The sequence below is a fragment of the Pinus tabuliformis genome, chromosome 8 (assembly GCF_031772625.1).
Source record: "Pinus tabuliformis cultivar Carrire ecotype Pingquan chromosome 8, CPIR1, whole genome shotgun sequence".
Lineage (NCBI taxonomy): Eukaryota > Viridiplantae > Streptophyta > Pinopsida > Pinales > Pinaceae > Pinus > Pinus tabuliformis.
In genome coordinates, this window is record NC_142294.1 from 2,054,200,872 (window position 1) to 2,054,219,485 (window position 18,614).

Consider the following 18,614-nt stretch of genomic DNA (forward strand, 5'->3'; position numbering starts at 1 on the left):
TACATCTCTAGATACAACAAACTTTTTATTGACTTCATCATAGAGACAGTATGCTTTGGAGGTGTTTGAATACCCCAAGAAAATACACTTATGACTTCTTGCACCAAGTTTGTTTCTATGTATCTTTGGTATCAAGGCATAACAGGTGGAACCAAAGACCTTGAGATGCTTTACCGAAGGAATGTGCCTATACCACATTTCATACGGAGTCTTGTTTCTAATAGCATTAGATGGACATCTATTCTTTATATATACAGCACATAGAACTGCATCAGTCCAAAACATCAATTTTACATTTTTGAAAATCATCATGGAGCGCACCATATTTAAGATTGTCCTATTCATTCTTTCAGCTACACCGTTCTGTTGGGGATTATAAGGCACAATTGTTTGATGTTTGATCCCATGTTGGCAAAGATAGTTTTCAAATTCATTTGAAGTATATTCTTTTCCATTATCAACGCGAATAGAGCGAATATGAGGTTGTGCATCATTTTCAATCCATGTATGAAAGTTCTTGAATGTTTGAAAAGCATCAGATTTGTTCTTCAATAAATAAACCCAACATATTCTGGTGTAGTCATCAATAAATGTCATCATATATTTATTTCCAATTGCAGAAGGAACAAGCATTGGACCACATAAATCTGAATGAATGAGTTCAAGTTTTCTATATGCTCTTGAATGTGAATCATGAAAAGACTGTTTGCTATGCTTTCCTAGAATACAAACATCACATTGCTTAAGTTTCCTAGGAATTGTAGGCAAACTAGCAACACCATTTTTCTTCAACAAGTGGAGGTTGTCATAGTTCAAATGTCCAAATCTAGCATGCCATAATAAACTTGATGGAAGTGTACCTTCTTCATAATGAGAGTTGTATGAAAAATGTTGTGCACGAGCAGAGGTACCCTGCAGCTTGAGAAGCCTTTCTTCTTCTATCCCCCTCATGACAAGTGAGTGGTCAAATGCTTTTCTCACCTCAAGCTTGCCATCAAACATATAAATGGAGTGACCTTGCTGGCAGATGTGGACCAAGGATAGCAAGTTTCTCTTCAGCTGTGGGAGATATAGAACATGATGCAGAAGAAAGTCTGGAAGACCAGACAATTTGAGCCTGATTGTGCCAAGCCCTGATGGCTTGAGTTTTGATTGGTCTGCAAAGTATACTGCTCCATCAACATTGTTAGTAAATTCTTCAAAATATCTTTTCTATGAGTCATGTGGCAAGTTGCTCCTGAATCAAGCAACCAATCATTTTTCCAAGAAGCAAGTGCCACAACATAATGAGCGGATTCAGGTGCTTTACTTTTCTCTGTGTCATTAGTTTTACCTTTCTATTGGTTTCTTTGCTGCTCAAGTTTGTCCCAAGGTAACCTGCATGTAGAGGCACCATGTGATCCATTTCTTCTGCAGCGTATGCAGTGCAAATCTGACTTTTCTCCTTGAGAGTGTCTACCCCCCTGCCTCTAAAATATCTTCCTCTTCCTCTTCGATCTCCTCTTTCTCTAGAAGAATCTTGGGCAAGATTCTTTTCTTTATGAGCAAGGCACACAGCTTCTTCAGAAGATTCAGGCGTTGTCTTCTTTCCAAAAGCTTTCTCTCTTTCAGCAAATTTTTCACAAGAGAGTCAAAGGTAATATCTTTGAGATTTCCATTTGCTTGCAATGACTCAAGATAATTGGAGTAAATAGGATAAACTACCTTGAGAAAAGCAATAAGAGGAATATCAAATTCAACCTTAGTGGCTTTGATATCATGCATTGTAGATTTTACTTCGGATGCAAGAGCAAGAGGATCATTATTTTGTAATTCAAGAGCGAAGAGTTTAATCATGAGTTGAACAACTTCAAGTGCAGAATGTAAGTCACAGAGTTCTTTCAGCTTTTGTAAGGCTTCGAACGCAGTTGAAAATGGCGAAATATGGCGACTCACCTCTTCACTTACAGATGTTGCAATTAATGCATAGGCTTTGTTGTTCTTATTTTCCCAAATGGCGAACTCTTTGTCTGAGGTAAGTTGTTCTGGCTCTTTGTCTCCGTCTCCAACAAATACTCCTTTCCACAACTCATTGAAAATGAGGGTGTGTTGTATCTCCCGAGACCATTCAGGATAGTTCTCCTTGCCAGTGAGAACTACTCCCACAATAGATATGATTGAATGCATTGTAAAATCTGAGTACTGTAAAAATACTTCTGCTGGCAAAAAAAATGTGTTTTTGTGGAGAAAAAAAAAACTTTTGCTGCTAAAAAATTGATTCTGATATATGATATATGGAGACAGAGGTATTATGTGGTATTGTATCCCCTAGAACACATGCCATTGACCATCGAATGCTTCAACGTATGTGTTGTTAATGGATTTTGACCATTAAAAAAGGACATACCAAACGACAACAATATTTGAATACAGTCAATGCAGAATGCAACACCATATCCACAGTTTAACGAATATCACTTTCCCATCGCTCTAGCCTGGCTCAAACTCAAGTGTTAATCGACCAATTGCAGTGAAAATTGGAAGGATTTTTTTAGTGGATGCAACAGCTTCACAATAGGCATACACGTCCATCGTTCAACCAACCCAATAAAAATGAACAATGCACCAGGAGTTGCATTCTTCAAGACTATTCAACACTACTTCAATGCATTACTTAGAACAACAATCGACTTTCAAAGAAATAACACACAATTTCCAGATTTTATAGGAGAAGTTTGAGCACACAAAGATGAATATGAGCCAACACATGCAGAACTCAAAAGATACCATAGTGCGCATTCATAAAATTGAGGTATGCGGATTCAGAAAATGGCCGCATGTTGGCTACAGCATGCAGGATGGAATTGGCTAAGTGGAGGTATGCAGATTCAAAACAATGTAAAACCACAATGTTTCCCATAGACAGCGCCAAGGGCAGAGTGTTCTTGATGTGCCCGGAGCAATAATGTTTGTGCAGAGGCGGTGGTAAGTGGACAGTATGGTCGCTGTAGTGTTTGCACAGAGGCGGTTGAGCTATCATAATAGAGTGAAATGTAAAAAATTGAGAGTGGGAGCGGGAGCAGACTGGTATGGGCAACGTGTGAAGCCAGGAAGCAACCGCATCACACCACCTTTGGCTTCAATTTACTAACCACAGCACACCATTCAACATAGCAAAAATTGCCTCAATGCAATGAATCGATTCTTCAACAATAGAATAAAATTGCACAGAAGATGATGGCGGAAATGAGCAGATGACTGACCATAGCAGTGAAGACTGTTACCCTAAATCGTAGGTATGAAAGAGGAGCGCTCTTAGCCCATATCAATGCAATATTCTCGCCGGGAGCGCCAGAGAGCAGCGCTATTAGACTGTCAGAACCAAGACGAGCAGCGCTTTCATGAAAGGCAGAACATAGGCAAAATAGGGAGTTACAAAGCAAAGGGAAGCCAAAAATGGCACTGGCTCTGATACCATGTCAGACCAGGAGGTAACTCCTCAAAACAATTCATTGATATTCATTCAGGTTGGTCTTTATTATATACATGAGGGACAGACTGTTCATTTCATCTCCCGGTGACTATTCATATTTTCTATTATTTATTTACATCAATTTCAGTTATTCACCCAATCCTGATGATTAAATGTCAACAATTTTTAATGGGGTTTCTAAGTCTAAACTAGGAAAATAAAAATATTAATGGGTATTAATAAAAATATGGCTGAGAAGCTTCTAAGAGACAAGGATCAATCTATTTTAATCTTAGACGCTGATTAGGGACTTAATCTCGACCGTTGATTCATCAACAGGAAAAGTATAAGAGGAGGCTTGAGGGACAATTGGAGACACTGAGTTGATCACTCTGTTCGATTTTTCTGGGCCGTGGTTTGCTAAGAAAACCTAACAAGTGATCTGAGTTGCAGTGAGAGGCGCAGAAGCAGAGATTTGGATCGGAAAGAGTTCTAAGCCAAAGAGTACATGGCAGAGAGGCAGCGCAGAGGCCTACGCAGCCTAGGAAGGGGCTCATGCAGTGCTAACATAGGCCAAGAGGGTCTCTTGCAGTGGCAGTGCAAAGTATTCGTCAAAAGTCCGAGATTTTGTCGGAGAAGCGAGGTTCTGAGCTGGGAGGGTTGAACAACAGTCTTCCTCCAGCAAATCGATCCAGCAGAAGGGGTGACACAGTCTCCTAGAGGCAAGACGCTAGCCCAAGCAGTGATTGCGTTGGGATTTCGCAGTGTTTGCCGGAGTCAGGCCACTCAATGGATCAGTTGTGACTTGGAGAACGAGGTAAACCCTCGTATGTATTTCTTGCTGTTGTGATTTCTTTGAAAGGTTGGCCGGTGTGAGAGGCAACATGTTGTACTCAGATTTTGCTTGCTTAGTAATACAAACCCTCTATCTACAGCACCAGTTTTCCTGCATTGGGTTTTTCCAGGGACATGTTGTCTAAAAATAACGGTGTCCCTTGTGTGTTTGTCTCATCTATTGTTTCAGTTTATGATTTGTATGTCAATGTAGTCTGCAGTAGTGTTTTTCATCATTGTTTATAATTAAATAACTTGTTGAATGAAATAACAAGTAGGAGATGATAAACCAGTGAGTATAGTAGGATTTTTGTTTGTAAAGATTCAGGAATTTTCACAAGCCCAGCAAAACGCAAAGGAGAGAGAGGAGGCAATTCGACATTTCATTGGTTGAGATGGCAAGTCATGGGTTGCAAGATCAGGATCGATTGGAGGGTGCATCCAACTACGTGATTTGGAAGACGAGGATCTCGTGCCTTCTGGAAGAGCACAATCTCAAAACCTATGTTGACAGTGTGGTCGTTGTAACCGCGTATCCAAATCCGCTCAAGAAGTACAAAGCCGAGATGGCGAAGGCTAAGAGGTTGATCCTCGACGGAGTGAGGGATCATGTAGTGTGTCACATTGTCGGCAAGGATAATTCCCAACAGATGTGGGAAGCATTGGCCACGTTATACGAAGGATCTTTGGAGCAACGGAAGATGTACTTGGAGAAGAAGATGAGATCCACGCAGATCAGATGCGGAAGGGGAACGCATTGATCCATTCCTAACGAAGCTTCAGGAAATCCGAGACTCGTTGGCAGCTGTGGGGTCAACACCTCAGCCTACCGACATGGTGAGGTTGGCCCTGAATTCTGTTTTAGAAGAATGGAAAGTATTTGTCCAAAGCATCCTGGGCAGAGAGAGATTGCTAGATTGGGAAGGGGTGTGGGCCGCTCTTCAACAGGAAGAGATGAGGAGAGACTTAGTCAAGTGCAAACTTGATAGCAGTAGCAGCAGTGGAACAAAGCCAAAGGAGGAAGAAGAAAATGCAACCCTTGCATCTAAGGGGCAGCAGGAGCAGCGAAAGAAGAAGAAAGATGTTTTGAAGATCAAGTGCTTCCGGTGTGGTGAACTTGGTCACTACGCTACACAGTGTCCTCTCAAGAAGAAGGACAAGGATGAGAAGCATGATCCGAAGTTTGCATCTGCAAAGATTGAAGAAGAGTTTATCATGGTTGCCCAGATACCTCCAGGGAAGAGGTGAGGTGATCTAGAACTGTAGTTCGAAAGAACTGCAGTTGGGCAGGATCCTTGAGGAGTCCACCTCTTGGATCAATACCTTCCTACAGGAGTCCAGATTAGTAGAAGCAGGATGGACCAGTGTCAGTTGGTGCAGAGGAGTGTTGGAGTGACTGTTGGAGTGGCTAGGAGGGCCAGAGACTGAGCAGTGTAGAGCAGAGTTGGCAGCGATGCAGTTGGCACAGAGCAGAGTCAGCAGCAGCGCAGAGGCTTCAGAGGGTCAGCGCAAAGACTAGCAGCTCTCAGAACTCCATGTTGAAGAAGGTTTAACTAGGTTCGGTCTTCATGACATTGTAATTATGATTAATAAGAAAATGAATTTATTATGCCTTGCTGCATGGGTTTCATGAGCAAGAGGTTTATTTATTAGCAGCTCCGATTGAGAGCCTTAGGATAAGTCAAAGAGTCAATGTCATGTATTAAGAAGCTCTTCTTGAGCATGAGAAAAATATGAGTCTATAGAATTGATAAATAGCCCTCCAAGAGAAGCACAATCCCCCAAGACAAGCTCAAGAAAAAGTATGCAAGCTAAACGATGAAAAAGAACAGTCATGTCGGCCTCAATACATATATAACCGTCTAGTCGGCTCATAAAAAGGAGACACACCAGTTCAATGGACATGTCTACTTATTTATGGAGACATAACAACTATAAATAGGTGTGTGAAGTTCAGAATTATAGTCATACAATTTTGGATAGCTCTGAAACTTCGGTCAAGGAAAGTACCTCTGAAATCTCAGTCAAAATTACAGTGACATCCTCGGACAACTCTCTAAAATCTTGGTCATAATTATAGTGACATCCTCGAACACCTCTCTGATATCTCGGTCAAGTTCAAGGTTACAGGAATATCAGATGAAGGAGCTGTACAGTACCTCGGTTAGGAGGACTCTATGGTTTTCGGATGAGTATGACAGGGATATACAGTCCCACATAGTCTCGGCATAATCATGATAAGAAGTCAATAATCCTATAGTGATATATTCTCAACATAGCCATGACAAGTAAGATCTCGATCAATACAAGACTTCAATGCAATCACGATAAACACAGTCACATTCTCAGTCAAGGTGCAAACATGATACTATCATGGTTATGATCTCGATGAAGGCTATGATGAGATAGTCATGTTCTCGATGGATCAAAAGGCAGCTCTCCAACAAAGATGTTACAACAGTAATGAAGTGGTGCAGTAATGGTGCAGCAATGATGATGAGCTCAGCATTGACAAAGAAAGAGGATTGGTGTCTTGGTCTTGGAGTGGCCTAATAGGTCAAGGGTCATGGTCTTGGTATTCGTCAATTGGAATCTCTATAAGAAGAATTTTGTGCGGGTTTTCCTCTCCAAGAGGGAGAGGTTTTGGCCCTGGCAGAATGCCAACATCTTGTGTTCTTGTCTCTTTGTTTTGGTAGCTATTTGATGAACTAAAGAAGACACACTCTAATAATAATAAGTGAAGATTGGTATAAGAAGAAAAATTGAAAACACCTCACAAATAGTTATCATGCTAAGAAGAATCACATTAACTACATTTTCCCTAGATTCTTCAACATGGTATCAGAGCTAAGGTGTTGAAGTCAAAGGAAGGGCAACAAAAGAGACATACAAGGATCAATCTTCAAGAAGGGCATCAAAACAAGTTTAAGGGTTTTGTCAAAGATTAAAGGATCAAGTCTACAACACGCAGTCTACAACAACAAGGTAACTCCACATCAAGAACTTATCTCTCCACATCACCAAGACTCTCATCAAGATATCTACAAAGCTATGAAACTCAAAGGATCTCAAAATGAAGATCTCATCATCTTGGAAAAGATTGAAGCAATCCTGACCTACTCTACAAAAGAAGGCAGAACATATTGAAGGCAAGAAGGCATTCTCATCTTCAAGGTTATAATCAAGCAAGGATCATCTCCTTATCTGAGAAGAAGATCATCTAAGGAAGCAGCAAATCATCCCTATCAAAACAAGCAACCTTTTCTATTAAGAAAAGGCTTTCTCATTTGAAAGAAGATCATCCAAAAAAAGAAGTCCTTGTATATCTTCCTCAACCATCATCAAAGCAATCAAGGTGAAGATTTCATCTTCACATGACAAGTAAGTATCTTTTCATTCTATAATCAAGTTTGGTTAAATGACTTCATGATTGCAAGGACATCTATAAATTGGATGGGTCATCAAGATTCCTTGCATGAAGAAAGAGGATAGACATAGTCCTCTAAGTAGCTGAAGTCATCAAAAGGTCTCCTCTGAATTCATGAAAAGGGATACTTATGAAAGATCCCCTCATATAGCAATATTGGAGACATCAAAGAAAAACTCACTCTCTGAAGGTGCAATGAAGAAGGTCACATGAAATCTGATCTACATGAAAGTAAAGGGTATCAAAGGATGTAGGATATCTTCATAAGGTACCATCTACAAGATCTAGGAAGGAAGATAATCATCATTGTTCTAACAGATAATCAAGGTAACAAATATCCATGGGACAAGAAGGTTACCTCATTCGAAAACTTATGGCCTCTATGCTAAATAGAGAAAGACAAGTTGATGGCAAAGGTATTGAAGGGTAAAGGACTAAATCATGTGCAAAAAGGAAAGGGAAGTTTGGTCCTCAAACAAGGTAGAATAGGTATAGCTAAAATTATGGAAGCTCATATCACTGAATAGATGGAGGAAGCTGGAGAAAAAGGCCAAGGAAAGAGGGAGTAACAAATCTCTACTATGATTGGGATAGTATCCCTCACAAAAGGGTCCTATTATAAGCTCCTGTTATAAGATATGACAATGATAATAAGATGCATCGTGGCATCATGGAAGCATGAAAAACAAGAGCTCGTGACATCACCATGGGAATCATGAAGGACAAAATCCATGGCAGTCAAACATGAAGGATATAGCTCTTGGGAACCTCATTGGACATTGCAGGAAAGGAAGAAGTCATCTAGGACAAGGCTCATCATACATCAAGTCAAAAAGGAAACATTTGCCAAATAGGGATATGCAAGATCCTCAAGATTCTCTGAAGGAATCCTCATCGAAGGGTTCACTAATCTAGAGAGGAAGCAAGTGTTTCATTAGGAAATCCAACTTATGGAATTCATGGGATGATGGTGTGATGACATGAGAAATGAAGCAAATCAAGGGATTGAAGATCTTTTCAATCAAGGAAGCTGCTAGAAGGCCAGGATCCTATCCATTCTTGATAGACATCGCATCAAGGCCTTTGCCTTGAGAATAGTGGCTATCCCAGTTGACCCGGCTAACAATGAAAAGTACGAGGAGGCAATGGGCAAGGTGAAATGCATCATCCTTGATGGGGTCAAGGATCATGTGGTCCAACATATTGTCAAGAAGGAGACGGCAAAGGAAATGTTGGATGCCTTGAAGAAGTTCTACCAGCATACTTCCGTGCAGAGGAAGATGTTACTTGAGAATCAACTGCGGTCATACCATATGCAGAAGGGGGAGCAAATAGATCACTTCCTCGGCAGATTGAAGGAGATCCGAGGCCGACTTCCATAGGGGCCACACCGGATCAGGAGTTGATGATGAGGACCGCCCTAAATGCAATCTCCGAGCAGTGGGAGACATTTGTCCAGAGTATTCTGGGCAAGGCAAATCTGCCAGATTGGGAAGAATTGTGGGCAGCTCTTCGCCAAGAAGAGATCAGACGATTGTCTAAGACGGGAAGTAGCAACAAAGGAGTCTGGATCGAGCAGGAAGAGGAAGAGGATGCAGCTCTGGCATCTGCGGGGAAGCAGGAGAAGAGGAAGAAAAATGACCTCTCCAAGATAAAGTGCTTCAACTGTGGGGAACAGGGGCATTATGTGAACCATTGTACCGGGAAGAAGAATAAGGGAGAGGCGTCTGACTCCAAGGCAGTGCTAGTAAAGGCAGAAAAGGAGGTAGAGGAGGATGACAATTGTGCCATGAGTGCTCATGTAGCTCTAGAGAAGAGGTGGGGAGACATCAAGTTGTAGTCAAGAGAACTACAGGCGATGGGGGGTAGGATCCTTGAGTTACCCAAACTCTTGGATTAGATCATTACTACGGGAGCCCCGAAGCGAGAAGTAGTAGGACTAGGGATGTCGATAGATACGGATGCAGATGAAGCGGCAGTGTACTACAGTGCAGTAGTCCTAGGCAGCGTAGAGCTAGCAGGCTGCAACAATGCGAGAGGCACAGAGGAGGTTGCAACAGTGCAGGATTGCACAGAGGAGGTTGCAACAGTGCAGGATGGCACAGAGAGGTTTGCAACAGTGCGAGCGGCAGGGAGTTGTTGCAGCAACGCAGAGGCAGTAGAGGGAGCACTTGATAGCGGCAGAGAGAGCCTCAGCATCGGGAGTGTTTCTAGCCTAACATGGATGTCAGATGTTGGGTGGATCAGTTGCTTACTTGTCAATAATTGAGTTGCAATGCAGTAGTGGTTAATAGTAGCACGATGCAGCATGATGAGAGGGGGTTGCAGTGCAGATGCAATGTTGGGAGAAAGGACTAGCAACAACACAGATGCAGAGGGAGCTTTCGTACAGATGCAACAATGGCAGTGGCAGGGCCATGGGTAGCAGTGGAGGATGCAGCAATGCAGAGGATATTGGGCGGGGAGGCCTGGCATCAATACAGGTACTGGTGTTGTATAATCAGAGTGATGCTCAGGTTGGAGTATTACTAGAGCACAGTCCTTACTAAGAGGGAGTGTTGATTTGGGGTAGCATCGGATGTGCTCTAGCCATGAAAATTGGTGGAGGCTAAAACACATGAGATCTCTAAGACCCAGAAATGGTTTGGCAGATTCTACCTGCTTTAGGAGATATTAAAATAAGTAATATTTTTAATGGAGTTCCTAAGTCTAAACTTAGTAAAAATAAAATATTAATGGGTATTAATATAAAACTGGGTTAGAAGTTTCCAAATGGCATGGATCAAGCCAAATCTAATCTTAGCCATTGATTAGAGATGTAATCTCAGCCGTTGAAGGACCAACAGGAAAAGTATAAGAAGAGGCTTGAGGGTCAGTTGGAGAATACACCAGAGTGATCAGTCATTCGATTTTCTAGAGCGGGGTTTGCTAAGAAAAGTTGAATCAATGATCAATTTGCAGCGAGGGGCAGTGAGTACTGGATAGAGATAATGTCGAGAGACCAGCGTAGAAGCAGAGAGAGGTAGACGCTAAGCCGGAGGGAGCCACGCAGAGCTAGAAGAGACTCCACAGAGGCCAGAAGTGCTTGCGTCATCCATGCAAAGGGCAGCAGGAGTGACACAAAGGGCCATAGAGGCTGCGCAGTGCCTCAGAGGGCTGACGCAGAGGGTTCTGGGCTGACGCTGAGCTTCAGAGGTTGTTGAAGAGGGTTTCGTGGGGCAAATTTTTTCAATATCTGCTTCCGAATAGAGAGGTATTACTGCCAGATTATTTTCTTTGTCAGGTGAGCCAATTGGCACCCAGTTGTACTCAAGGATAGACAACATAATTAAATAAACCTTTGAATTGCTGCAAAAGTTTTCACAAGTTGGGTTTTTCCAGGGACGAGTTGTCCAAAAATAACGGTGTCACTTGTGTGTTTGCTATTTTTTTCAGTTGTTGATCTGTAGATGATTGGGATTGTATTGTGTTTATTTCGATATTTATATGTTTAAATAACTTGTTTGTAATTAACAAGTAGGAGAAATAAACCAGAGAATACAGATAAAATTTCTAACAGGTAATACTTAGAAATTTCAACACGCAACAGTTGCTAGAGAATCGATCAAGATGATTTCTTGCAGTGAGGGGCAAGGATAGTAGACCGGAGGAAGCTTTCCAAATCCGGGGAGTGCAAGGCAGAGAAGGCAAAGAGCAGTTCAGTGAGGCAATGCAGAGCCTTAGAGGGAGTTCAAATTCCAGCTAGGAGAGATGAGATTCAGTGCAAGAAGTCGGGGCGTGGGACCGGAAGGCCTGGAGATCAAATTTCCAGTCAGCGGGAGGTCAACAGAGGGATAGACGTAGATCCCAGCCAGAGTGACGCAGTTCTGAGTAGGTTTGACGCAGAAGTTGTGCAAAGGCAGCATGCGGCCAGTCAGCAAGCCCCTGATCAAAATCGAATCTCCCATAATAGTGTAAGGTTTCTCTCACTAACCCTTTTGCCAGACTCTCTGTATTAGAAAGCCAGTTGGGCATCCAATGAATTGTACCCCGGAAAAACCCAACTTGGGAAAACTGGTGCAATAGATGAGGGTTTTATTATTAATGTTTAGTACCAATAATTTAGATGCCCAGCTGGCAATCTAATCTGAAGAAAACACTGGCAAAAATATTGTGAGCATTTTCTCTCAGCCCACAGTGATTTTCTGCCTCTGAAATAGCTTCCCCAACTTCTGCGTGAGAGGCCTGTGTCAACCTCTACACAGTCCCTACACTGGTCCTCTGAATATTTCGGCCTTCCTTCCTTCGGCTCTTTCGGGAACTGAAAACTTTCTCCCGAAATGCTGCTGCTCTTCTACTCCACTTGCTACTCACCCTATGGCTCTATCTTCTTTGTTGAGCTATTACTACTGAGAAAATCGAATTTCCTGGGCAATTGAGTATCTGCCCTGGATGATCTCCATCACCACATCGACTTTCTTTTATAATCCACTGTTGTAGCACCAACGGCCAAGATTAAAACTTAATCAAAGGCTAGGATCATTTCTGGGTCGATCTGTGTGAGTTTCCAAATGATTCACGCCTGATTAATTACCATATTCCATAAGTTTAGACTTACGAAATATTTAAAAATTGGTCAATATTTTAATTGAGACACTCCTAGGAAGAATTTCCAGATACGATTTATGGGTTTTGGAGATCTCATGTATTCTAGCCTCTCTAAAAAATTTCATGGCTAGAACACATCCAATGCTAGAAAAACTAACACTCCCTCTTAGCGAGGAATGTGTTTTAGCGTTGTTGCCCCCTGTAGCAACACCCTATCTCTACATCATCTCTTGTCACACTGCTAATGTCTAGCTGCTGTGGCCCACCAACTACTGCACAACTCTGATATACGCTACATTTGTGTTGCTACTGACTCTACGAAACTGTTGCCAACACTACATCTGCACTGCAACTCCCTCTTCATCTGTTGCTACTGCAACTGCAACATTTGCAATATCAAAAATAGCTTGTCTCTGCTTCTGAAACATGTTCTTCACCATACCCATTTGTTCTCTGCAATAGACGAACTTGGCTCTCCCTAGAGCTTTCGCGAGTATATCTGTAACCTGCTTTTCTATGGGAACATACTATAGCTGGACTGCTCCTCGTTGCACACAATCTCTAATGAAGTGACACCGTATATCAATGTGCTTCGAACTATCATGAAACATTGGATTCTCAGAGAGCTTTATGCAACTTTGATTATCACAAGAGACATTGGCTGCCTCCATCCTCTACCTAAACAAGCTTACTAGCAGCTTCTGAAGCCATATAGCTTGCACATAGATGTGCTAGCTGCAATATACTCTGCTTCTGCAAAGCTCAATGCTACTGACTTCTGCTTCCTGCCACACCAAGAAACCATCCCTATTCCAACACTGAAGCAGTACCCGGAGGTACTTTTCCTATCCACTGCACTGCCTGCCCAATCTGCATTTGTGTACCCACAAAGTCTGACGTCATCCTCTCGAGTATATTTCAACCCATACTCGATTGTGCCTCGAATGTATCTCAAAATATGCCTCGCTGTTGTCCAATGTACCCTTTTTGGTTTCACCGTGAACTGACTAAGGGTATTGACTATGAAGCAAATGTCTAGCTTAGTGTTGACCAAATACATGAGAGACCCAATGAGCTTTCTATACATGGTGGGGTCGACATCCTTGTCAGTTGATGCATCTGCCTTCTTCCAATTGGTAATCATGGGTGTAGACATGGGTTTGCAATCCCGCATTCCAAACCTCTTCAGAATATCTATAGCGTATCTTCCTTGCCCAAGGAATATCTCCCCATCCTTCTGCCACACCTCCAATCTTAGGAAATAGTGCATCAACCCCATATCCTTCATGCCAAATTTTGTTGCCAAGTTCCTCTTGCAATCCTCTATGAGCCCTGATGATCCAGTCAAGAATAGATCATCCACATACAAAACTAGAATGAGGGGCTCATCCTCCACCATCAAATAGTAAAGGTTGGGATCTACATCACTCTTGACGAACCCCATTTGCTACAAGTAGGTGTCAATTCTACCATACCATGCCCTGGGAGCCTGCTTCAACCCGTATAGAGCTTTCTTCAATTTGCACACATGTGTGCGACTCTCCTGAGTCTCAAAGCCCTCTAGATGTTCTATGTATGTTCTATGTACACTTCCTCCTCTATCACTCGTTCAAGAAGGTTGTCTTGACGTCCATCTAGTGAATCTGCAATCCCATCTAAGCTGCAAGAGATATAACTGATTGGATGGAAGTGTATCTGGAAACTGGGGCAAAGGTTTCCTCATAATCTATCCCTTCCTTTTGTGAATACCCCTTTGCCACGAACCTAGCCATGTACTCTTCCACATTACCATTTGCTGCATATTTGATCTTGTAGATCCATCTCGAACCTACAACTGATTTGTCTTCTGGCCTAGGCACTACCTTCCAAACATCATTCGTCATGATACAGCTATACTCTTCTACCATGGCATCTATCCACACCTGATGTTGTGCGGCCTCTTAAAAGTTGGAAGGTTCTGTAACCTGAGCTACCAATGCTTGGTATCTGTCAGGTTGTCTGTGTTGTTTCTTCCTCATCCTAGGAGTCCCAATAAACTCCTCTACATCCCTTAATGTCTGACAAAACTCTCTACTAGCTCGACCACTAGCCGTGGGAGGTTTTGCTAGCTCCTCCTCATCCTGTCTCTACTGCTCCATCCGCTGAGAACTCCCTGGATTTCCTACCACCGAGGAAATACTGGTACTAGTCACAGTACTTGATCCTTGTGACTGTCTTGCTTGTCCCACTAGTTTCACCTGTGGCTACCTCTGTTGCTGGACTAAAGGAGGTTCTGCTGACTAATTCTGATCACTGGTAGGTATCTCTCGAGAACTCTTGAAAGCTCGGTCCTCCATGAACTTCACATCTCGTCTTACTACTATGTTCCTATTGGTAGGAATGTAGATTCTGAATGCCTTTGAGGTTTCACTGTACCCAACAGAAAACCCCTTCTCTGAAGTTTGATCCAATTTGGTCCTTTTATCATCTGGCACGTGACAATAAGAAACGCTGCCAAAAATTCTGAGGTGGCTAACTTCAAGCTTCTTCCCCATGAAGACTCCTGGCGTTTTCTTCCCCAATGCTCTATGAGAAGTTCTATTCTGAATATACACTGTCATGTTACATGCTTCTGCCCAAAGAAATCTGGGTACATCCTGGTCATATAACATAACCTTTGCAGCTCGAACAATGATTCTGTTTTTCTGCTTTACTACACCATTCTGCTATGGATTATATGGAGTTGTCCATTCTTTCTTGATGCCTTCCTTCGCACAGAAATCTGTGAAGTCTTTATCAATATACTCTCCACCATTATCTGAGTGAAGTACCTTGATCTTCTTCCCTGTCGCATTCTACACAAGAGCTTTAAACTCTCTGAAATGATTGAAGACCTCATCCTTGGTCTTCAAGAAGTAGATCCAGGATTTCCTGGAATGATCATCAATAAAGGTGACGAAATACTCGACAACGCTGAGAGCTCTAGTGGACATCGGGCCACAAATATCTGAGTGTATAAGTCCTAACATGCCATCAACTCTGCTATCACTCCTTGGAAATGCCGCCTTAGAATACTTCCCAACTAAGCACCCTCTACACACATCATCGTGTTCAATCCCTAGTTCAGGAACCCCTATTACAGTTTCCTTGAGCATCCTGAGTGCTCCATGATGTAGATGTCCCATTCTTCTGTGCCATAATTCATTCAGCTCCTTCCCACTGCTATTGTTGCTGCCTATCAGTGCCATTGGAGAATCGATTTGTAATCGGTACAACCTATTACTTCGAACTCCAATCTATCTTACTTTCTTCCAGCTCGGGTGCTTGACATACACTTTCTTCCCTACGAAGTGAACATCGTACCCTTTATCTTGTAATTGGGATATTGAAATCAGGTTCATACCCAATCCTGGCACATGCAATACATCTGAAGCATTGGTGCTTGCTCCTGACTCCCCCTGAAAATCTATGGTACCTCTCCTTGCTGAAGTACATTTCATTCTGTTTCCCATAGTAATTTGGAAATCCATCTGCTCCTCTTTGTAGCTAGAGAAATATTCTCTAACCCCTGTCATGTGAGTTGAAGCTCCACTGTCTATGTACCAAACTCCCTGTGAAGTTGATCCTGCTAAGAAAGCAAATTCGTCTTCCAATCTAGAAGACAAATCTGAAGTCTCCTGAATGTTACTTCTATCCATGGCTAAACTGGAACAAATTTAGTGTGTTATTTCTCTTTTCCTCCCGATGCGAATTCTGCAGCCTGCAGTAAAACTTTTCTGCGTCCAACCAGTATTTTGCTCAACGGAAAAACTGAGTTGCAACTACTCCCTTTGACTGTTGGAATCACTAACTGGGCAATTCGATTTTCCTGCCTCCTCTCAACTGAAGAAATCGAACCGCTGCCATAGCAACTCGGATTCCCTAAACTGGGCTCTGCATAGCCTCTCTGGGAATTTCGATCTGTTGCTTCCTCTGAACAACGAAATTCCTTTTTCTGCCTCTGAGCTTCCTAGCTAATCAATTAAGATTTGATACCATGTGAAAACTCTATCTATTGCAGCTACTGGAGATTATTCTTCTAACTTAGAAATTAATTCTGCAGTTTATTTATTACGGTAAATTACGAATAAAATCACAGCTGCAATTTTCACGATATAAATACTATAGAAAATAAAATACTAGAAACTGAGAAATTCTAGCACACACACAATAAAATTGACATAGTTATTTTTGGACAATTGTCCCTAGAAAAACCCAACTTGGGAAAACCGGTGCAGCAGATGAGGGTTTTATTATTAATGTTTAGCAACAAATCTGAGTACAATAATTTAGATGCCCAACTGGCAATCTAATATGAAGAAAACACTGGCAAAAATATTGTGAGAATTTTCTCTCACCCCACAGTTATTTTCTGCCTTCGAAATAGCTTCCCCAACCTCTGCATGAGAGGCCTGCATCAACCTCTACGCAGTCCCTACGCTGGCCCTGTGAATATTTCGGCCTTTCTTCCTTTGGCTCTTCTGGGAGCTGAAAACTCTCTCTCGGAATGTTGTTGCTCTCCTACTCCACCTGCTACTCACCCTCTGGCTCTATCTTCTCTGCTGAGTTGCTGCTACTGAGAAAATCGAATTGTCTGGGCAACTGAGTATCTACCCTAGATGATCTCCATCACCACATCGACTTTCTTTTATAATCCACTGTCGGAGCACCAACAGCCAAGATTAAAACTTAATCAATGGATAGGATCATTTCTGGGTCGATTCTTGTGAGTTTCTAGATGATTCGCACCTTATCTCAATTAATATTGATTTATTAACCATATTCCCTAAGTTTAGACTTAGGAAATATTTAAAAATTGGTTAATAATCTAATTGAGACACTCCTAGGCGGAATTTCCAGAAATGATTTCTGGGTTTTGGAGTTCTCGTGTATTCTAGCCTCTCTACAAAATTCTTTGGATAGAACACATTCAATGCTACAAAAACTAACACAAACAAACACAAGTGCAGAAAATAAACTCACTGAACTGAAAATTAAACACGAAAACTCTGTTGCAAATATACCCAACACAAGAATCCAGATTCACATTAACACAAACAAGGATTTACATCAAAATATGCAGCCACCCCTCCGCAGCCTCTCCAAGCTTCACCCGCACTCCAAAGACAGCCCTCTACATCACTCTCGAGAGACACAAAAGACTGCCCCCAATATCCTCGCTCGGTTCCCAATATAAAACCCCTAACCCTAAAATCATGAAAGGAATATTTTAATGTTTTTACTAAAATACCTCTAACTACTTTTCCCTCCCTCATACATGCACTTTCCATTTCAATTTCATCTCATTTCCTTCTCATTTATCTATGCATTTTACATTTACATGCCATGAAATTTCCTAAGTAACCCAAGTTCACACTTGGGCTCCAACAAAAGCTATCAATCATATTCTGCAGAATACAAACCACAACATCCCAAGATGCATTTTATGTTTTTTAACTGATCCAGAAGTAGAAACTAGAACATAAACAAGGAGAATATGAAACATGTATGAGCATTTGCATGTAGGAAAATGCTAATATAAATCGAAATATAGATACCCTTCTTGAGCTTATTTCTAAAACTTCTTTTCCTGCTGAAAGCTCCTTCCTGGACAAATGGAAATTAGAGCATTAGACAGCCATACAAAAATCAAGCTTCACAAAGTAGATCATTACCATCATCCACTTATACCCAAAATTTGGAAACTTAGAATAGTTACAGGAAAAAATATGGAGAATTTTGAAATCAATGTTTTCACACTTGCATACATAAAAACTAAATTGATTATATAAAATTACATTTCAATATTTGATAGTTTTACATCTTATCTAGACAGTATATAATAATTTCACATTTATTATGAAGATACAATCCCTATAAGGAATAGCCACATCAAGCCTATCATGCCTCAGCAATGTTAAAAAAGGCATATAACCATATAATAAAAGAAAACTTCTAGTGACGACTGGATTTCTTAGAAGTCAAAGGTGTAAGAGGTGGTATTGAAAGCATTTACATATGTACTTTGCAACCCAGAAATCAAAGACAGTTCAGATATTCGTGGGAGAAATATGCAACATGCCCTACCTCAAAGTTATTTTTAATTTTGGTGGAAGAAAAGGAAACATCAATTATTATCAAACATCAGGCAACAAAGTATAATTACCATTGCATTGCATGTAGGTGGAGAGTTGAGAACATTAGAAAAGTTTAAGAACACCTTTTAGAGTTTGTCTCTTTCATCTTTCTACAATGAGAAACGTTAAATGATATTTTCAAATCTGGTTGAACTTCAGA

The 18,614-nt window shown here is 41.5% G+C and overlaps 1 protein-coding gene across 1 annotated transcript in view; it reads right to left on the reverse strand.

Moving 5' to 3' along the window:
* LOC149244723 (DEAD-box ATP-dependent RNA helicase 22-like) overlaps nucleotides 1–18,614 on the reverse strand; it is a 283,017-nt gene that overhangs the window by 93,819 nt on the left and 170,584 nt on the right. The window contains 1 exon segment of the mRNA XM_089374971.1: nucleotides 17,876–17,924. Coding sequence (XP_089231097.1) covers nucleotides 17,876–17,924 — 49 coding nt within the window.